Source organism: Stenella coeruleoalba (assembly GCF_951394435.1).
Source record: "Stenella coeruleoalba genome assembly, chromosome: 3".
In the NCBI taxonomy this organism is placed as follows: domain Eukaryota; kingdom Metazoa; phylum Chordata; class Mammalia; order Artiodactyla; family Delphinidae; genus Stenella; species Stenella coeruleoalba.
This window is the reverse complement of record NC_137148.1, coordinates 161,982,955-162,005,490: the sequence shown is the minus strand read 5'-3', so window position 1 is coordinate 162,005,490 and position 22,536 is coordinate 161,982,955. Positions and strand designations below refer to the sequence as shown.

The 22,536-nt window shown below is 51.3% G+C and overlaps 1 protein-coding gene across 1 annotated transcript in view; it reads left to right on the top strand.

Moving 5' to 3' along the window:
• UNC13A (unc-13 homolog A) overlaps positions 1-9,762 on the top strand; it is a gene marked incomplete at both ends in the record, with an annotated part of 63,138 nt that extends 53,376 nt beyond the window's left edge. Inside the window, 6 exons of the mRNA XM_079918694.1 lie at positions 1,083-1,139; positions 1,521-1,601; positions 2,502-2,649; positions 6,795-6,887; positions 7,603-7,762; positions 9,462-9,762. Coding sequence (XP_079774820.1) covers positions 1,083-1,139; positions 1,521-1,601; positions 2,502-2,649; positions 6,795-6,887; positions 7,603-7,762; positions 9,462-9,762 — 840 coding nt within the window. The remainder of the gene's footprint in view (positions 1-1,082; positions 1,140-1,520; positions 1,602-2,501; positions 2,650-6,794; positions 6,888-7,602; positions 7,763-9,461) is intronic.
• Between the last annotated feature and the right edge of the window lie 12,774 nt (positions 9,763-22,536).

The window sequence follows — 22,536 nt, the reverse complement described above, 5'->3', positions numbered from 1 at the left end:
ACGCTAATAATAATACCAGTAGCGGCAGGGTGACCAGATCCCACTGGCCAGCTTGGAAAAGCATCAATGTGATTCCAAACATCCCAGCTGTAAATGGCCCTCCTCCCTGGCTAGCCCTGCCTAGGACCCCAAGACCACCCCAGGACCCAGTAATTCAGGACTCATAACTTCACTGATACTCAGCTCCCACCACAGCTGTTATCCCCTAAGCTAGTGTAGGTGCCCCTATTAGCCAGGGGAGGAAACTGAGGCCCAGAAAGGGCCAAGGACATGCCTCAGGTCACCCAACATAGTGATGGAGGAGGCAGGACATGTAGCTTCCAGGCTACGACCCCGTCTCCCCTAACACTGCCCGTGACCTCGAAACCGAGTGATAAGAACTGTGAACACTGAACAAAGACATGATTAGTCCCAGCTAAGCTGGGATATGATTTCCCCCATCAAGATGGGAAAACTGGGGGTCAGAGAGGTTAAATGACTTGCCCAGGGCCACATAGCAGAGCTGGGATTTGAACCCATGCCCACCCGGTTCATCGGAGCCATAACCAGGATGTCATATTGCTGATGTCTGTTTGGGGGGCGGGGTACTGAGGTGTGTGTTAAGGGGGAGGATTCTTCCTTTAAAAGGTCAGATTAACAGGCCCCCCAGATTACTGGGGAAATTCTTCTACAGAGGGAATGGGCCCATGGTGGGTAGTGGTTTTCACTACACAGAGCCCACCCCTTGAGTTTGCTCAAGGCTCCAAGACTTGGGGCTGGCAAGCCCCACCCATACCCGCAAACACCATCACAGCCTGCTCTCTGTTTTCTTCTCTGTCCCCCAAACCTGGGGTCATGGTGGAGATGGCAGGATGGGTAGCACCCCACGGGACTGAGATTTCTGGAGACAAGGTCACCATCTCCTTCTCAGCACTTCCTGGGGGTCTCCAGACCTCTGTCCCCAGGACACAACCATTGCCCTGCCCAGAGCCTTTGGACAAGAACCAAGATGGCGTCCAGGGCTGGGGTGTCAGTGGCAGCTTGGGCACTGGACAGAAGGACCCCCCCACCCTCACCGGGGTTATGTCTGTTGTTACCTACAGGGAACCCAGATGATCTTCAATGCAGCCAAGGAGCTGGGTCAGCTGTCTAAACTCAAGGTGAGGCCAGGGGTGGGGGCAGGGCATTGGGGTGGGAGGCTTCTTAGGGAAGAGGTCCCAGAATAGTGGCATGCTTTGCAGGCTCAAAGGACAGACACCCTACTCAGACTGGCTTAATCACAATGTATTTGCTCAGTGTATTGAAAAGAGGTGCAAGGTTCAGCTTCAGATACAGCTTGATCAAGAATACAAACAATTTATTTGACAAATATTTATTGAGCACCAGCTGTGTGCCAGCCACATGCTAGGCACTGGGAACACAATGATGAAAAGACAGACCCACTATCCAACTCTTCAGAGTTTAGCAAGAATGAGACCCATAGGCAGATCCCCAAGGCAGAATTTGCTCCGCCCACGTGGACACTCTCTCCATCCATCCAGGACCACATGGTACGAGAAGAAGCCAAGAGCTTGACCCCGAAGCAGTGTGCAGTTGTTGAGCTGGCCCTGGACACTATCAAGGTGAGAGGCCACACCCCTGCCCATCCCAGATGGGGCAGGCAGAGGGTGTGGCTGGTGTGGACATGGACCTAGGCTCAAACCCACCTTAATTCATTCCATTTATAAACACTTCTTGATGACCCTTCTATGTCAGCTCCAGGCTGGCTGATGGCAGGGACTTGAGGAGCCCCAGGCTGGATGTCAGTTGGATGTAGACATCCCCAGCCCTGTGGGGTCAGGACAGGGTAGAAGAAAAGATGGGAGAGCCCAGGGAGGGGGCAGTAAGGGCCTTCTGGATTAGAAGGCATGTGGGAGGTGGTGGGGTTTGAGGACTGCATAGAAATTCACAAGGCAAAGCAACAGCATTCTAGGCAGGGAACCAGTCCATGCAAGAACATGGAGACATGAAAGGGGCCGTGGTCTCCATGAAATAAAAAGCGTGAAAACTACTCTGAAGGAAATGTTTTGTTGAAATGGAGAATTATAGCACAACAGGGTTGGCAACACATGTAGTTGGGGTGGTTAAGGAAAACTCCTTGAAGCCTTAATCAAAGAAAGACAGGGAGCCAGCCATGGCAAAATAAGGAGTGGGAGTGGGGCTGGGAGGGCCTTCATGCCAGTGAGCATAGTAAGTGCAAAGGCCCTGAGGCAGGTACGTTCTAGGGAAGACTTTTGGAAAGAAGGCTGGGAGGGGTGCAGGGCATGGGTGTTATTCTGAGGGGGCTGGGAGTCCACAGGCGTGTTTGGGGCAGGGGTGGAGGTGAGGGAATAGCAGGACCTGGGTGTTCTGAAGATCTGCCCTGTCGTGGCATATCACAGCAGAGGGCAGTGGAGTAGGGGAGAGAGAGTTGGGGCTGCCCAGCCCAATGCGTGGGTAGGGGGTCCCGCCAGCCTTACCTCTCTCCACCCTGTTCCCCACAGCAATACTTCCATGCGGGTGGCGTGGGCCTCAAGAAAACCTTCCTGGAGAAGAGTCCAGACCTGCAGTCCCTGCGCTACGCCCTGTCCCTCTACACGCAGGCCACCGACCTGCTCATCAAGACATTCGTGCAGACGCAGTCGGCCCAGGGTAAGGAGCCACTGGTTAACGCGATGACAATCCCCCGCCCGCAGGGGCAGCCGAGCCCCTCTGACTCACCTCCTCTGTGATGTCATGGGTCTGGGCCGAATTAACAGCTCCGGGGCGCACCTGAGCTCCATGGTGTCACCAGGCCAATGAGCAATCTACAGCTCGTAGGAACCTATGACGTCATTGGGCCAGGAGGGGATGACCTCTCCGGGGAAAATCCATGACGTCATGGTGTCAGTATGTGATTGAAAGCTGTGGGGAGGGATCTCTGACGGCCAGGACTAGGGAGTGATTGACAGCTCTTAGGGGCGGGACCTCGACGCCCTGGTTCCAGGGAGTGGTTGACATCTCTGGGGGTGGGACCTGTGACGGCAGTTGACTAAGGACTGTTTGACAGCTCTGGCAGGGGCGGGACCTCTGACGTCATGCGGCCAAGGAATGATTGGCAGCTCCCGGGGAGGGACCTCTGGAGGAATGGTTGAAAGTACCCCAGGGAGGGACCTCTGTACTGTCGGGGGCTAAGGAATGACAGCCCCAGAGATGGGAGGGACCCCGACCTGGAGAGGACGGACGGAGAGGGAGTTCTCATTTCTCAAGTTCTCTCTTTCTCTCTCTCTTCTCTTGCCTCTGTCTCCTGTCCCTCTCTGAGTTCGCACACAGCAGCTGGGGCTGGGGGGGCAGAACTCCAGGGTCCTAGTTCCCCCCCCTGGGGACCACCCTTTTCAAAATTGGCCCTAAGAGTGCAGACAACGGAGAGAAGTTTGGCCTCTGACCCAGGTTTAGTTCCGGCAGTGAAAGAGGAGGCCGGGGTGAGGGGTGCTAGACCCCGTGGCCACAAGCGGCCCCTCCCCCCCCGAGTCAGCCCAGGGCCTAGGGCCCTCGGCTTCGTGCCCAGCCCACGCTGCTGCTTTTAGTGTCCCTGGTGTGCCCCCGGAGCAGGAGGCTGTCTGTCTGTCCGTCTGCAGCTGACGTTTCTCTCTCTCTTGTTTCTCCTCCCTCTCACTCGCCGCCCCCTCTCCGCGCCTACCCTGCTCCCCGTCACGCACACTCGCCCTCCATCCTCGCCTCTCGCTCGCTCGTCTCTCCCCCCACCACTCCTCCCTTCCCTCCTTTCTCCACCTCCCCACCGTGATTAGTCCATGGTGGAAAAGGGACTAGGTTTACCCTTAGTGAAGACATTTATCCTGAGAAGGGTACGTGCTTCCGCCGCCCACCCGCGCCCGGTGCCCGGTGCCTGCGCCCCTCCCGGCCCGGCTAGTAAAAGGCCCGTCCTTCCGTCTCCCAGGCCTGCGGGGCCCCGCCCAGACCCGACTGGCTGCGAGGGGGCCGAGGCGGACAAGGGGGAAGGACGGCTTGCTGGTTCCACGTGGGGAAGGAGAAGCGATTCGAGTCGCAATTCGTTTCTCCCTAGGTGCTTCTCTTAAACCAGATCCCGGGTCCCCCCAGACAGGCGCCTGCCCGGTTAAGAGCGGGCTCAGATTACAGCTCTGCCACTCCGTGGCTGGGCGCCTCTGGCAACAGGCTGCCTCCCTGAGCCTCAGGTTTCTCATCTGTAAGATGGGAGCAGTCAAGGACCCTAATTCATAGGATTATTTTTAGGATTAGGTGAATTAAATTTAGCCCTGAGACTTTCCTGACAGGAAAGTTCCTGACGTGTACTAGCTGGCAACAATTGTTAGTTGTTTTATTATTATTGTTTATATGATTATTATGATTATTGATGTCACTTTTCTAAGCATAGAAAACCAACATTTTTTAGGCTCTAACTCTGGGTCAGCCCTTGTGCCAAGCATTTCTCAGGGACTCTCGGAGAACATTCCTCCTGGTCGCTCCACAGGGCGTCCATCATCCCGTAGATGAGGAAGCTGAGTCTCAGAGGAGATTAAGCCCTTTGCCCAAGGAACCTTCCCCTGTAGGGGGTGTCCAGGACTTGGGGAGTGGGGATGGGGTTGGGGAAAGCACAGAGAAGCCCGCGAAAGACCCTTCCCCTTGGAGCCAGCAAACCACGGGATGGGGGTGCCCAGCACTGCCCCCCTCCCCCTTCTTACTAGCTTTGGCCATGATCTGACCCCTCACCCCACCCACCACTGTCCGACTCTCCCCTGGCACCCCTCAGTCTGGCCCGGATTGAGCTTGCTGTGAAGCATCAGCCTGGGGGTGGCGGGTGAGGCTGAGCATGTGACTGGTTGGGGCAAGGGGGGTGGGAGCCTGAGATGACAAGGAAGGCAGCCTGGGGTGGGCAGCGAAGATGAGGGGGTGCAGGGTCTTCAGGCCCCTCTGCCCCCTGAGCCTTGGTCACTTTCCGCCCAGAGACAGGTAACCCGGTCAACCTTGGACTGACCCGTTCTCCTTCCCCACACCCACCCCTGCCTTTCCCCCTGTTCCTCCCCCCATGCATGGAGTGCTCCAGGTGTGGGGAGCTTCCTGAGGGGCAGGGGAGGGGACTGGTGGGGGTGCTGACGGTCACAGGTTCCCAGGCCCCACAGGATGCCCTTCCCAAGAGTCACAGAGGGAGGAATGGGGACAGAAGCTTTTAAACTGCTCCTTCAATGATCCCCATCAGAACTAATCAATCAGGATGCTTGTGGTGGCCAGAAACTGAAGCGTACCTTACCCTGACTCAGGCAGACTAGAGAACTTGTGAGCCTGTAACTGAAAGATTAGGAATTGATTTGGCATCAGTAATAGCTGGATCTAGAGTCTCCAACAATGCCATCGGTCACTGGTCTCTGTTGAGACCTCTGTGAGGTGGACTCTCCCCTCATTGGGTAGAGTCAGCCTTGCCAGCCTAACCAGAGAGAGACTCTTTCCTAAGAGTTACAGCAAAAGTCTCAGGGCCAATTTCTATTGGCCCAGCTTGGGTCACATGACCATCCCTGAGCCAATCACTGCAGCCATGGCTAGAGAATGCTCTGATTGGGCACCCGTGGTTCGTTTAGCCTTACCTGAAGTGTGAGATGGAGCCACAAGGTCTGAGGTGAGGTAGGGACATTTCTCAATGGAAACTTGAGATGGTCTATTGGAAAAGGAATGGCAGGGAAAATGAAAGATTTCTCTACAAGCTGTCACTTCAGGAGAGCTGAGGATTCTGGGTCATGTTATCACAGTGTGTTGGAGGAGTAGTGAGGAAGCCTGTGAGGCTGGAGCCAACGTGGCAAGGGTAAGAGTGGAGGGAGGTGAGGCAGGAGAGGTAATAGTGACACATGTCAGGAGTGACACTGCAGGCCACAAAAGGACTTTGATTATTTCAGAGTGAGATGGGAGCCATGGGAGGATTTTGAGCAGAGAAGGGACATGATCTGAGTTAGGATTTCTCTGGCTGGTGTACTGAAAGAAGCTGAGAGGAGGGTGCAGGGAGACAGCGAGGAGGCCACTGCAATATTCCAGGTTGGCCTAGTTGGCCCAGGGACAACTCCTATTGGCCTATCTTGGGTCACATGACCATTCCTGAGCCAGTCACTGCAGCCATGGCCAGGGAATGCTCTGACTGGGCAGCCATGATTCATTTAGCCATACCTGAAGTGTGAGATGGAGCCAGAAGGTTGATGGGGGCTGGACCAGGATGGAGGCCAAGGAGGTGGGCCAAATTCTGGGTGTATTTTAAAGGTAGAGCTGACAGGATTTTCCACCGTACCAGTACTTAGGGAGGAAATGAAAACAAAAAAGAGGTTGAGGACTAAGGCACCGCCTGCCCCAACGGCTTGAAGATCAACAGAGGAGGAGGAAATGGCAAAAGAGGGTGAGAAGGAGTGACTAATCTGTAGGATGAGAACAGATTGGAGAGTGTGGCCTTGTTGCAGCCAAGAGGAGAAACTGAGGCACAGGAAGCCAGGGTATCAGATGCTGCCAAGATGGTGTGAAAGATGAAGGCTGAGTTTAATGACAGGGAATGAGAAAAAGGACATTAGGCTCAGAGAAGTTAAGAGATCTGCCTGAGATCACACAGTGAGGCAGTGAAAGGCTAGAACCCAGGATTCTTGGCCTCCCTAAGAATACCCATCTTCCCAGCCCACCCTCAGTGCCACCCTGTCACGGCTGATGACCTGGTGCCGCCAGCACATGGTGGGTGGGAGGCAGTCCAGGTCCTTTCTGGTGGGTGGGAAAGAATGAAACTTATGCCAAGCATCCTCCCCTGCCCCGGCCAGGCTCGGGTGTGGAAGACCCTGTGGGTGAAGTCTCCGTCCATGTAGAGCTCTTCACTCATCCAGGAACTGGGGAACACAAGGTCACAGTGAAAGGTGAGTAATCTGAGGTGGGAGGGAGAGTGCCTCAGCCAGGATGCACTAGGTTCTAAGACAGAAAACCAAACTCAAACTGGTGTAAGGAAGAAATTTTTTTTCGTTAAAAAAAATCTTTTTATAAAACTGAAAATTCCCGAAGTCACCACCTTCAGGCATAGCTGGATGAAGAGGTACAAAGAGTGTTACAGACCTCATTCCACTTTCTGTCTCAGCTCTGCTTTCCTTTTGTTGGCTTTTATTTTCTAATTAGAACACAGATTGGGCTGTCTTAGCCAAAGCCTAAAATAACAGTGGCTTAAACAAGATAGATGGAATAAAGCTTTCTCTGAGGTAACTCCGAGGACAGTCAGCCCAGAATTGATGAAGAGGCTTCACAGTGTTGGGGATCCAGGCCCCTGACATCTTTTGTTGTACTTTTATCCCTAATATGCTTTCTTCCTCTGTAGGGTCCCAAAGAACTCAGCCCCCATCAGCATCCCACCTTGCATTTAGGAGAAGGCGAAAGTTTAGGGCATTCTCCCTGCCTTTTAAGCCACAACCTGAAAGCTGTACGCATCACTTCCTCTTACATCTCATTGGCTGGAAGTTAGTCATACGGCCACACTTGGCTACAGAAGCATTCTGGGAAATGTAGTCTTTCAGACAGGCTTTGAAAACCACAACTGTGTACTGGGGGACTCTAACCAACCTTACCTTCTAATTCCCCCAACAGTGGTGGCTGCCAATGACCTCAAGTGGCAGACTTCTGGCATTTTCCGGCCATTCATCGAGGTCAACATCATCGGGCCCCAGCTCAGTGACAAGAAACGCAAGTTTGCGACCAAATCTAAGAACAACAGCTGGGCCCCAAAGTACAATGAGAGCTTCCAGTTGTAAGTCTGGGATGCTTAGGGGAGAATGGCAAGGGGACATCCGCTATATGAACCTCAGGGCCCACTAGGCAGGAGGGATGTCTGGTGGGCCAGTGGTACCTAGGGACAGGAACAGGAGAGCTCACATCCTAGGTGGGTATGCTGGGAAGGGAGGCACCTTAGTACAGGAGTGACATCAGTGAGGGAACACCAGGATGGAGGTGACCACCTAGGGGGGCAGACAGGTCCCAGAGGACAGTGAGTGTGATATAACCTCATGATGAGGGCTCATGAAGGGGAGGAGTCTGGCCAGAAGGAGCGTGTTGGGCAGGGGCATTTCCAGGGCTGGAGATTCTGGTCTGTTTAAGAGGCGTGGTTGGTCATGATGGGGCAAGAGGCTTGTGGGTGAGAGGCTGAGGGGCATAGACATGGACCTCCTCGAGTCAGCAATGAACTTTGTCAGGGCTATTGGGGCAGGTCATCTGGAGGAGTCTGCTCTGGGGGACAAGAGTGGAGTGTGGCTTGGCCCAGGTCATGGGGGTATGTGTCGTATGGGTAGGACTGTGGTCACAACTAGGTGGGGCTCCCTAGGTCAGGGGCATCAGGGTCTAGAGGAGCAGATGATTTATGGGGAACATAAACAAGTCTGATCAAGGTGTACAGAGGGGTTCTCTGGGGTGGGGGTGAGGGTCGGCGGATCTTTGGATCAGGTGTGAACCTCACTGGGGCAGGGTAACATTGGGGGTGTTCTTGGGGGACAGAGTACAGTGGGGTAAGGGGACATCAGAGCTGGGGGGAAGTGGAGGCCCCTGAGGGACAGGAGCCTGGCCAGTCCTGTGAGGGGAGAGCTCTTGGTCAGAGGACTTTGGAGAGCTAGGTCACCTGAAGCAATCCCTGGGGGCAAGAGCACCGCCTAGGAGGGGGCAGATGTCTCCTGGGGTGGCCCAAACTAGTTGAGGGCTAGGAATGTAGCCTGGGAAGGAGAGGCAAGGGATCGGTGTGCATGTAGCCTGAAAGAAATGAGTTCTTGACTAGCCAGCATCAGGCCGCACTGGCGACTTCGTAGCCTTTCGTAGCCTGGGGGAGGGGGAGGAGCGCTGGAGTGGGTAGTCACTCATGGTGAGACATCTTGGCAGGTTACATGGGCGTACGAAGAGTAGGCTAGGGAGCAGGGGGGAGGGGCCACGTCAAGGGGAGAACTTGAGTTCAGATGGGAGCCTGGTAAAGGGGCTTCTTGGTGTCATATCTGGGTAGGGTGGTGGAGGCAGCAGCTCAGCTGGCTGAGAGTGTGGGTGCTGGTATCGCAGGGTGGGAGCATGGCCTAGCCAGAGGACTCTGGGGGAAGGGTCTCTTGGGGGTGGGGATGTGGCTTGGCTGGGGGCTGGGAGTAGTCTGATGGAGGCGTCCTTGGGTGAGGAAAAGGAAGAAGGGAAGGAGAGACTTGGCAGGGACAATGCTGGGGATGGACATTGTCAGCTGATGTGGGCGTGTCCCAGCGCGGGGCTATGGGGCCGGACATCTGGGTCAGTGGTGGGGCCCGGCCTAAGTGGAAGGTTATGAAAATAGGAGGCCACTCATTATGGGAATGGCCCAGCTCAGAATGCCCCAGCTCAGAATGCGCGGCTGTGGGCGTGACCCGGGGCAGGGGAAGCGGGGGTCACCGGTAGGGGCGTGGCTGGTCAGTGGGCGGGACGTGTCCTCACGCCTAGCCTTCCCGCAGCACGCTGAGCGCCGAAGCGGGCCCGGAGTGCTATGAGCTGCAGGTGTGCGTCAAGGACTACTGCTTCGCGCGCGAGGACCGCACAGTGGGGCTGGCCGTGCTGCAGCTGCGCGAGCTGGTCCAGCGCGGGAGCGCTGCCTGCTGGCTGCCGCTTGGCCGCCGCATCCACATGGACGACACGGGCCTCACGGTGCTGCGCATCCTGTCGCAACGCAGCAACGATGAGGTGGCCAAGGAGTTCGTCAAGCTTAAGTCGGACACGCGCTCCGCCGAGGAGGGCGGGGCCGCGCCTGCTCCATAGCGTGGGGCACGCAGGCGGGCACCACTGCGCCTGCGCAGAGCGCACGGGGTGGGGCGGCGCCCGCGAGCTGGGACCTCCCAGGGGGCGAGTGTCCGCGCTCTGTGCTGAGGTTGGGCTGCACCTGCGCCCTGGATTTAGTTCCCCCTCTGGGGAAAGGTGAATGGCAACGCCCCGCCCCCTCAGGAGGCCACGCAGTGGGGCGCGAGGAAGGAAGAAGGCACATCCCCCTACTTGAGGCCACTCCCCCATCGTCTAGGGGGACTTTCGAGCTGGGATGGGAGGAAAACCCACCCCCTAGTAAGGAGGCCAGGTCCCAGGGCTGTGGTACCGGGAGGCTCTGTCTCCTGCCCCCTGGGGAAGCCATAAGATGGGTCCCCAACCCCTGGGGCCCAAGATCAGTTTGCCAAGTATGGAACTCTCAGCTCCCTCGAGGGGCGGGCTCTGGGCAAGGGGCAGGGCTTCCTGGAGCGCCTCCTAGGGTGGTCTGGGGCCTGGAGGGACTAGGGTGGTGATTGGAGGGCCCCCCGGGAGTACCAGAGTCCCTTTTGATGTTTGTGCAAAAAATAAACAGGGAAGGGGGGAGGATGGAATTTCAAAAGCACATGCGCCCTTGGGCGCCCAAACCCTGGGGACCAAGGGGTCGGCTTTGGGGCTCCCGCGCCGTCCCCACTTCCCTATGGGGGTTTGCCTCCCTTTTCCCCCCCACATACCCAATCCTCATATCGTAGAGTTCAACCCACCCATTTGACGACGAAACTGAGGCCCGGAGAGCTGCCTGAGACAATGCCGAGGGTCCCAGTGCCACACCCTCTCCCCATTCCCTTTGGCCTGTGTGCCCCATTGAAGGGTGGGCTGAGATCGGATGACCCGATACAGCTCCCCATTGCTGCTAATCCCCCTTAGGGGACCTCCCCCAACCCTTAAAGGGATGGGGGTCCTGGGCCAAGACCCCCAGTGCCCCCTCCCATCTCTGGTTGCCAAGCAAAACCCCTGCCCTCAGCACTTTCCGGTGGGACCCCACGGGGAGATACCCTGAGAACTCTTGACCTCCCGCCAAAAAAGCGTGAAGGTTTGGGATTCCCTGGACCCAGTCCCCTAAGCCAACCCCTTCTTCCTTCCCCAGAATGCTCCAGTCAGGAAAGAACAGAAAGAGACCAGAAACTCGAGGGTGGGTGGGTGGGTGGGGGTGTGTGTGTGTGTGTGTGTGTGTGTGTGTGTGTGTGTGTGTGTGTGTGTGTGTGTTGGGAGCTTCCTCCCCATAATCCCATTCATTCATTTAAACACACAGGTCACAGGATACCCCGGGGGGGGGGGGGGGGGGCCTCTAGCTGCCTGAAACTCTTCCTCCTGCAGGGATGTTGGGGCAGTTTGGCCAGAGTCTAATTTCCCCATTTTAGCGCATGCAGGCATTTTGGGAAACATTTTGGGAAAGGTTGGCAAGGCTTGTCTTTGCCCAGAATCTGCTTTTCCACGTTGGACCAGTGTGTATGTCATGGGATTTTTTTCTGCCAGGTTGATAAATACAGGATTGTGCTGTGCTAGGGAGAAATTAAAACAGAGGGATGAGATGAGGATTAGCTGCGCTCTCGGAGTGGTGGAGCCTACGTCAGATGGGGAAGGTGAGGGAGGGCTTTCTCTGGAGGTGAAAAGTGAGAAGGAACCACCCATTGGAGAGAAAAGAGCTCCAGGCAGCAGGAACAGCAGGTGCAAAGGCTAGGAGGTAGGCTGACTTGAAGCACAGCCAGGTCAGCGTGGCTAGAGCTGAGCCAGCGAGTGGGGTACTGGGGGATGGTGATGAGGTTGGGGACACCTGCAGAGGTATCAAACCAGATCTTGTACGCTGCCCTGGGGAGTTTTGATTTTACCCTCAGACGCTTGGGGGCCCCAGGAGATTTTAAAGCTGAGGAGGGTCTGATTTCAGGTTTTGAAATCTTCCTCTGGCTACGTCATGAAGAATGGACTGATGGTGGGGGCGAGAGGACAAAATGCTTTCAGGACACTGACATTAATTCTTGGAAAGACTTTGGAGTATATATTTAAAACTCTGCCTAGATGAGCCCCAGGGTCCCTGGGTACAGATGTCCCAGTTGTGCACTGCCGAGGGGTTGAGCATCTCTAAGGAGGCCGTGTGCAAATTGAGTGTTGTATGATAATGGTTTCCCCATCCGTGAACAAGAGTCTGGAAGAAGCGACACTGTTTTCTCATCTACCCGGAAGCATTTGTGTGTTCCTCTAAATTCAGGCAGGTTGAAGTGACTGAAGGTTCTGAACCAGAGATTAGGACGAAAGTTCTCCTTCAGGATGGTGGGGAAGGTGGGCCCCAGCCAGGGGCAAGGGACAGGCTGAGAGGTGGCTTGGGGAGAACGTGGAGTCTCCACCACAAGGACTGAGAGGCAGATTTGAACTTCAGACCATCCAAGAGGTGGAGGTGCGCTGGGCGGTTCACTTGGAGTTGAAAACGCCAGCAACACCCAAAGGGGAGGTAATCTGTGATCTGGGGTGGGTTCTGAAAGATTTTTTTGATGACTGGCAGGAAAAGGGGGAGCTGAGCTTCTGGCGGAGAGAGCCAAGGTATTTCCCAAAAGATTCATCGGGAGGCTCTCTGGTCAAAGCGCGCGCGTGCGTGCGTGCGTGTGTGCGTGCGTGTGTGTGTGTGTGTGTGTGTAGGATTCCCCAGCACTGGCCCAGGCACATGAAGGAAGCCTCAGGGAGTATTTGTCAAATGACACTCTGACTCCCAGGCTAGAACTGTTTTGGAAATTTCCTCCCTCTTCTTTCTCCCAGAGAACTCCTACTCATTCCTCAAAACTCATCACAAATTTTCCCTTCTGTAGAAAACACTCTCTGATCCCCCTTAGGACTTCCCCAGCCTCTGTCCCTCCTCCTCTGTCTGTCCCTTCCCCAGCCTCTGTCTCTGATGCCATGGGGCTAGGGGTGTCTGTGAAAGGCTCTCTGGGCACAGGGGGATGGCAGGGAGGGGATGCCTAGTTGAACTATGTCTCGGGCAGGGGGTTCTGTGTGTGCCCATGCATCCACATGTGTGTCTGTCCATACCAGCCTCCCCCTCCCACACAGATCTGGGCACTCAGGAGATCTTCCAGTCAGAGATGGGGAGATACAGAGACAGAGAAAGGAGAAAAAGCAAAAACAGGTTTCTAGAAGGAAGAGGGTCCCCTGCTCTCTCTGGCTCTCACCAGTCTGTCCTCGAAGGATTTACCTAAAATGAGGAGGCACCCAGTCGCATCCCTCAGTCCTGATTCTCAGGCACCACAGCCTGAAACCTCACCATGCCTCCATCACAGATGAAAAAAAAAAAAAAATTAGCCAACTAGAAATCCTTGGGACCTCTCTCAGCTGGGACCTCAGAGACCTTTCTGTCCCCCCCAGCGCTGTCCATCTTACAGGTGGGAACACTGAGGCACGAGGCAGCGTGGAGACAGCCTGGAGTTGCCCCAACTCTGCTGTGCAGGCAGAGAATGGGGGAGCTCACTGGGGGGCTGGTCCACATCATGACCCCTGCTGTCCCCTGAACATCCTTTCCTAAGAATTGTCAAGGACCAAAGTCGTTTTCATGGACACGTGTTGCTCTTCTCTTTGCCTTTTATTTTTTTTTAAGAGACAAATCAAGTTGATGGTGTTAGGTAAGACCCCCTCCATCTTCCCCCTGCCCCCCGCCCAGCCACAGTGGCACAGGCACAGGTCACAGGCAGAGGGTCCCTATGCATCCCCGGCCACACGGCCAGGGGGATTCAGACCCCAACCCTGGCCCCGGCCCCCTAAGACCCCCCACCCAAACCCGGCCACGCAGTCCAGGGAGGTTCTTCCTCCACACAACTTCTCTTAGCATGTGATTGCAAATGTGAACTCAAGATGCTGTTTGTCTGTTTTAATTCCATCCCGTTGGTCTGGCATCTGCACAGATGCCCCCATTTCTCTGTAAATATGTGACTTGGAACAAATGTTTAAAATCAACGAGAAGTGGTCATGAATGCATGGTGTTGAGATGTTTTGCACTATTCTGAATTTTTGGTCTCTGTAAAAATATTTTATTAACAGCAGACATTAAAAAAAAAAAGAAAAAGCACACAGCCTCAGATGTATGGTGGCCTCCTTCCCTCCCCTATTGGCAAAAAAATCACGTAGCATCTACCATGAGCGGCTACTGCTGAATACACTTCCTGCCCACGAACGCAACTCATTACAACTACCATGGTCCCATTTTACAGAGAAGGAAAACAGGCCCCAGGGGCAGAGCCAGGATCTGAACCCAGGATACTGGGCAGCTGTTGCTCTTAGCTCAAGCAAGTTAGGACATAAATGCCAGGGACACACTCAAATTCCACCTACACCCCCATGTTTGGAGGTTTTTTGTTTTGTTTTTTGCTGTAGCAGGTGAGAATCTTATTTCATAAACTTGGATGTGCAACGAATGAAGCTTCATTTTTCTACACCTGAATTTGAATTTGAATTTCTGCTCCACCAGGAAGCAGAAAGGGAATCTTATTCAGCACAGGGTTTCCTCGGTAAAGTCAGGAGTTTCCTCCTAAGGTTTCTACCTTACGTTTCCTCCTAAGATCTGGAGTTGTTTCCACATTTGAGTGGCCAGGGCAGGGGCCGTGGGATCCATCACTGGGAGTGAGGTTTTTTGGGGTTTTTTTTGTTTTAATAAATTTATTTATTTATTTTTGGCTGCGTGGGGTCTTCGTTGCTGCATGCAGGCTTTCTCAGTAGCAGCGAGTGGGGGCTGCTCTTCGTTGCAGTGCGTGGGCTTCTCATTGCGGTGGCTTCTCTTGTGGAGCACGGGCTCTAGGCGCATGGGCTTCAATAGTTGTGACACGTGGGCTCAGTAGTTGTGGCTCGCAGGCTTTAGAGCACAGGCTCAGTAGTTGTGGCGCACGGGCTTAGTTGCTCCGTGGCATGTGGGATCTTCCCGCACCAGGGCTTGAACCCATGTCCCCTGCATTGGCAGGCGGATTCTTAACCACTGCGCCACCAGGGAAGCCCGGGAGTGAGTTTGATGAGTGCGTTTGGCTGCAAGTAAGAGACACAAGGACTAAAAGAAAGGGACTTTCCTGGCAGTCCAGTGGTTAAGACTCCACGCTTCCACTTCACGGTGCACAGATTCAATCCCTGGTTGGGGAACTAAGATCCCACGTGCCACGCAGTGCGTCCAAAAAAAAAAAAAAACTACAACAAACACAGGGATAAGCCATAGCTCAGCAACTCTGCCCTCAAGAGACTCTCGCACCTGGGTAAGACTGGAAGCAGCCTCAACGTCGTGGTATCTTCACAAAGGGAGAATATGATACAGGTGTGAAGTGGATAAGCCATAGGTGTCTGCATGACGTCAGAAGAGGCAGCCTGCAGGTCCTGAGCATCCCTGCACATTCTTGCTGACTGTGCCAGCCTGCAGACCTGTACTTCTCCCAAGACTAAGCAGTTTCCGTAGCTAAGCACACAGGCTACTCAGCATGACTTTCTTTTTTTTGCCGCACGCTGTGCAGCATACGGGATCTTATTTCCGCGACCAGGGATCAAACCCGTGCCCCCTGAAGTGGAAGCGTGGAGTCTTAACCACTGGACTGCCAGGGAAGTCCCCCGACAGCGTAACTTCTGAGTAACTGTTTGATCCCTGATGGAGGGAAGCTGGCTTGTTTGCTGCTTCCTACAAAAGGTGCTCAGCCCTTGACCCTGTATCCCTCAGCATATGGGGTCCATTGTGTCACCCATGGGGCTTGGGGACTGAGGCTCATGCTGCTTGCTGTCCTGCGAGGAATTAACCATCTTGCTCTGATGCACTGAGTCCCACAGTTGACTCCACACCTATGGACGAGGGACAGGCTTACTTCTCTAGGAAGTGAGCTTCTTCATTCTGACAAATGACATGAATGAAGTGTGATGTTGAGTGAAAAAAAGTCCCAGAAGGCTTCAAAGAGCATTACACTACGTTTATAAAGCTCAAAAGACATACAAGATACATCCACAGAGATTTTGTTTAAGGATAATTGTGTGATTAATAAAAAATAATAAGTATAAAACTAACTGTTAAAAAAATTGAGGATTCTACCTCATACACATCAGGCTACTATCAAAAAACAAAAACAAAATAAAACAGAAAACAAGCATTGGCAAAGATGTGGCGAAATTGGAACCTCTGTGCACTGTAGGTGGGAATGTAAAAGGATATAGCTGCTGTGGAAAACGGTATGGTGGTTCCTCAAAAGATTAAAAATACGGAATGTAAATTGGTGCAACCACTATGGAGAAGAGTATGGAGGTTCCTTTAAAAACTATAAATAGAGTTACCATATGATCCTGCAATCCCACTTCTGGGCATATATCTGGAAAAGACAAAAACCCTAATTCAAAAAGATACATGCACCCCAATGTTCATAGCAGCACTATTTACAATAGCTAAGACATGGAAGCAACTTAAATGTCCATCAACAGATGAATGGATAAAGAAGATGTGGTACATATATACAATGGAATATTACTCAGCCATAAAAAGAAGGAAATAATGTCATTTGCAGCAACATGGATGGACCTAGAGATTATCATACTAAGTGAAGTAAGTCAGAAGTAGAAAGACAAACACCATATCATATCACTTATATGTGGAATCTATAATGTGACACAAATGAACTTATTTACAAAACAGAAATAGACTCACAGACATAGAAGACAAACTTATGGTTACCAAAGGGGAAAGCGGGGGGATAAACTGGGAATTTGGAATTAAGAGATACACACTACTAGATATAAAATAGATAAACAACAAGGACCTACTGTATAACACAGGGAACTATATTTAATATCTTGTAATAACCTATAACTGAAAAGAATCTGAAAAAGAATATATATATATATAAGAATATATATATATAACAGAATCACTTTTTCTGTACACCTGAAACATTGTAAATCAACTATACTTCAATTTAAAAAATTAAAAATAGAATTAGCGAGTGATCCAGCAATTCCACTTCCGGGTATATGCCCAAAAGAATAGAAAGCAGGGTCTCAAAAAGATATTTGTGCACCCATGTTCATAGCAGTGTTATTCACAATACCTAAAACATGGAAGAAACCCAAGTGTCCATCATCAGAAGAATGGATAAGCAAAATGTGGTCAATGGAATATTATTCAGCCTTAAAAAGGAAAGAAATTCTGCAATATGCTACAGCTGGATGAACCTTGAGGACATTATACTTAGTGAAATAAGCCAGACACAAAAAGACAAATCCTATATGATTCCACTCAGACGAGGTAGTCAAGAGTAATCAAAATCATAGAGACAGAAAGTATAATGGTGGTTTCCAGGGGTTGGGGGAAGGGGAGAAATGGGAGATGGTGTTCAGCAAGTACAGAATTTCGGTTTTACAAGTGAAAAGAGTTCTGGGGATGGATGGGGGTGATGGTGGCACAACACTGGAATGTATTTAAAACCACTGAACTGTACACTTAAAAATGGTTAAGACGGTAAATTTTAGGTTATGTGTATTTTAACACAATTTTTAAAAATGAAGGATTGAAAAAAAAGAAACACAAAACCAAGGGCAGTGATTGCCTCGGGGAGTGGGGGAGGCAGGGAGGTGGGAATAGGGAACAGGAAAGTGTGTGTGATGACATTGATGAAGATCTAGTGCTTAGTACACAATGCCATGTGGGCCTCTGCACAGGACAGCTCACAACATGGCAACAGGCTTCATGGGCGGGGGGGGGGGGGGGGGGGGGGGGGGGGCGTGGAGAGAAGTCCCAGTCCTTTGTAACCTAATCCTGGAAGTGACATCCCATTACTTTTGTAATCATCTATTGGTTAGAAGGGAATCACAAGGGCTTGAAAACCAGGCAGAGATGATTGGGGGCCATCTTGGGGGTTCCCTAATTATGGCCACATTCCCCTTGATTTCAAATTCCTGCCCTAACCCTGAAGCTTACAGGAGTTTGGTTTCTGAGCCTGCGGCATTTTGGCCTGCTTTTTCTGCTGGAACAAATGCATTGGAATTGAATGACAATAGAGAACAACCCCCCATCAGAAATAAATTGGAAAGATAATCCTGCTACAGGTTTACAAGGGCTCCACTGATGATTTTCATAAAAAAAAAAAAGAAAGAAAGAAATGGGGTTTCTGTGTCAAAAAATAAAAGGAAAGCATTTGAGGATTCTGGCCTACCCAACATGAAACTATACACAAAACCCAACTCTGGGCGTATTAAAGATTTAAATGTGAAAAGCAAAATGATAAAGATTTTAGAAGTCAATGTAATAGAATAGCTTCATGACCTTGACACAAGGAAAAAAATTTAAACAAGACACAAAAAGCATAAAAGAAAAATACAGGAAAAGATGATCAACTCAACACCATTAAAATGAAGAATTTCAGTTCATCGAAAGACTGTGAAGAGAGTGAAACAACAAGGCAAATACCGGGAGAATATATTTGCAACACATGCGACCAAGAAAAATATAGTATCTGTAAAGAACTCTGAATCAACAAGGGGCAGATCACATCCTGTAGAAAAATGGGCTAAAGCATGAATAGGCATTTCCTGAATGGAAAACTTGATGGCTGATAAAAATATGGAAAGACACTCCTGGTAATCAGAGAGTGAAAATGAGAGCCACAGTGAAATTGTATTACCAGGGCTGACGTGACCATATGGGACCATCTTTCCATCTTGCTTCTTCCACCTCAGGGTCCAAGATGGCTGCTCCAGCTGGCGGTAAAAGGGAAGGGTCTGAGGGGGGCAAATCTTGTCCCTTTAGGTAAGACTGAGAGGCTGTGACCATCACCTCCACTAGGAGTCGTCAGACCAGAACCTCATTACTGCGTGTGCCTAGTTGCAAAGGATGCTGGGAAATGTACTCTTTGCTCTGAGCAGCCATTTTCCCAACCAAAGTTATAGTTCTATAGGAGAAAAGAATGTTTATTGGGGCAAAAGTAGAAGTTTCTACATGGTCCTACTGTATAGCACAGAGAACTATATTCAATATCTTAGGATAAACCACAATGGAAAAGAATATTTTTCTAAAAAGAATGTGTGTATATATATATATATATATATATATATGTATATGTATAACTGAATCACTTTGCTGTACGGCAGAAATTAACACAACATTATAAGTCAACTATATCTCAATAAAAAAAAATTGATTCAAAAACTAGAAGTTTCTGGCGGACGACCCAGCTCCCAAACTCATCCAACCAGGAGTCAACAAACTTTTTCTGCAAAGAGCCAAATAGTAAACATCTTAGGCCATACAGTTTCTGACACCACTCTTCAACTCTGCCGCTGTAGCATGAAAGCAGCCACACATAAATGAATGGCGGGGCTCAGTGCCCAAAAAACTTTACCTGGAAAAACAAGCAGCTATAGTCAAACAAATCCTTGTCCACACATGTTCAAGGCAGCACTGTTCACAATAGCCAAGGGTTGGAAACAACCCAAATGTCCATCAGCAGAGGAGTGGATGAACAAAATGCATTCCATATAGTGGAATATTATTTGGCTTTAAAAAAGGAACGAAGCACTGATGCATGCTATAATGTAGATGAACCTCAAAAACATGATGAGTGAAAGAAACCAGACACAGAAGACCACATAGTATATGCTTCCATTCATATGAAATGTTCAGAGGAGGAGACAGAAAGCAGATTGTCAGAAGCTGCAGGGAGGGGGAGCTGGGGAGTGACAGCTAATGGGTACAGGGTTTCCACTGGGGTGCTGAAAATATCCCAGAACCAGACAGAGATGATGGTTGCATAATTTTGTGAATGTATTAAATGTCACTGAATTGTACACTTTAATTGGTTAATTTGACATTATGTGAATTTCACCAAAATAAACACTAATAAATAAATATATTTTTTTAAAAAGACGTGTAGCAGCTGTGGAACACTGGATGAGAGTTCCTCAGAAAATTAAACATAGAGTTACATATGCTCCAACAATACATTTCTGGGTGAATACCCAAAAGAACTGAAAGCAAATATGGAACAGACACTTGTACACCTACGTCCATAGCAGCTTTATTCAGTATAGGCAAAAGGTGGAAGCCATCCAAGTGTCCACTGGCAGAAGAATGGATAAACAAAATGTGATGTATACTTACATGCAGTGGAATTGAGGCGGGAGATAGATGGGCCCCAGGCTGAGCAGCTGAAGTCTGTCCCCTGTGGACAGATACTCTAAGATAAAGATAATGGCAGGGGGGAGAGGAGCTGAGTCCTGCCTGGATAAAAGATAAAGAGACCACATATTTCTCATTCTCGAGGTCAGGGAGAACTTCCCGACTACACATGCGCAGAAAGGCTCCTCGGGGCCAAAAAAGGAGGGGGGGCGCCACCCCATATTAGATGTCAACCTTCCCACAGGCCTCTACGCTGGAATCCGTCTTGGCTAAGAGATGCGCGTGCACACAGGGGAGGACCCTGAGTTATACCAAATACGGACTCAGAGCCAGGCAAAGCGAGATGATTGACCAGAGGAAACCCAGAAGAAATGCCCTGTATAAATGATTTGAACTACCACGAAGGCGCAACTCTCCCTCTGAGCCTACCCATGTGTGTCTATTCACATGTACTCTTTTTTCCTCCTAGTAAACACTTCACTTTTTTGCATCCCATTATTGAAATTCATTTCTACAAAGCAGACAAGCCAGGGCCTTGTCACTAGCCACTGGCCCTCGTAGCCTGGTAGCTAGGATTCCGTGCTCTCACTGCTGTGGCCTGGCTTCAGTCTCTGGTCGGGGAACTGAGATCCTGCTTCAAGCCACTGGCGGCCGAGGCCACCCAAGAGCAGAATATTATTCAGCCTGAAAAAGGAAGGAGGGCTTCCCTGGTGGCGCAGTGGTTGAGAGTCCGCCTGCCGATGCAGGGGACACGGGTTCGTGCCCCGGTCCGGGAAGATCCCACATGCCGCGGAGCGGCTGGGCCCGTGAGCCATGGCCAATGAGCCTGCGTGTCCGGAGCCTGTGCTCCGCAACGGGAGAGGCCACAACAGGGAGAGGCCCGCGTACCGCAAAAAAAAAAAAAAAAAAAAAAGGAAGGAGATTCTGGCTCCTGCTACAACATGGCTGAACCTGGAGGGCTTTATGCTGAGTGAAAGAAGCTACATACAAAGTGACAATTACTGTATGATTCCACTTATATGAGGTCCCTAGAGCCATCACATTCATAGAGACAGAGAGTGACAATTACTGTACGATTCCACTTATATGAGGTCCCTAGAGCCATCACATTCATAGAGACAGAGAGTAGAGTGGTGATTGCCAGGGGCTGGGGGAGGGGAGAACGGCGAGTTAGTCTTTACTGGGGGCAGGGTTTCAGTTTGGGAGGATGAAAAAGTTTGGAAATGGATAGTGGTGATGGCTGCACCACAGTGTGAGTACATTGACTGCCATGAGATTGCACACTTCGATAGGGTTAATTTTACGTTACCTGAGTTTCGTCTCAATAAAAAAGACACTTTTTTTTTTAAACAACAAAACATGGCTGGCCAGATTCAGGCCATCGTTTGCCAACCCCTGACTTAATCCATTCGTCTTCAACTTCCCCTCCTCTTTCTCCCCGCTTTTCCCAACCTTAAGCTAAACCCTAGCACCGCCCTTATGCTCACCCCACCCTCCAGTCTCACCTGAACCCTCCGGTTCGGCCTCCCCCCCTTCCCCCACCCGCCTTAAACTACCGTAGTCCCGCCCCCACTATTTACCCAAGCCTCCTTGTCACAACACCTGCCAACAGGGCAGGACCACCCAGGGAATGTCAACAAAATGCGCAGTCAGTTCCTGGAGGTTGTAACACAATTATGTGACTCATGACCTACGTAAGATTACATTTCATTCCCTCATTTGTTATATTGCATTATCATTATTCTGCTCCTAACCCTGCAATTACATGGAATGGTTGCTATGATTACTCAGCCTGCAATTACACAATCATTCTTACCATCACCACAACGTACAGTCATAAACGAGGGGGAGTGGTGGGTTGATATCGGCACCCACTCCCACCCAACCCCTTTCTGGGCAGAAGCTGCAAAGCCGCAACCACGCTGGAAGAAGTCCCTGCAGCTGTGCCTGTGCTCCGGTCCACCGGCCAGAGGTGACCTTGGGGCGGTTTGGAGGCAGAAGAAACCGGAGCTGTCTTGGTTTCGCTTCCTCTTCCCTCTGCCGGAAGCAGGGCATGGAAGCATCTGATATTTTGGAATCCAAATTCCCTTGTTCAGTGACAAGCTTGGAGGGCACTGCAAAGCAGTTGTGATGGAGGCAAAGGTAGCATCCTATTCCTGAATCACAGAGACAGGGTGTGTGCCCCAAGTTGGAGGTTTCAAGGACCTCCCGACTCTCTGCCTTCTGTGAGCGTGGGGTGCCTCAGTTCCCCCGGTGAGCCAGTTCTGTGGAGTCATTCCTGTAGGAATGTTCTGGAAGGAAGGATGCGGTTCTCCCGGATGTGCAGAGAGCAAAGGGGAGATCAGAGTTAGGTAACTGGATGGGGGCATCGAAAGAAAACTCAGGTTCCCAGGCACCACCTCCAAGCTTCTGACCCCTTCAGTCTGGAGGCAGAGCCTGAGAATCTACGTTTGAATCAGAGACATTTCATAGCAAAGGAAATTTCACTCGTGCCACGAAGAAGACTCTTCTAGAGACTTCTGTCCCCAAAGGGCTGTGGACTTTTGGGGCCGGATCATTCTTTGTTATGGGTCCCCCCTGTGCACTCAGGGAATTTAATTTCTGTCCACTAGATGGCAGGAGCACCCACCCCCAGT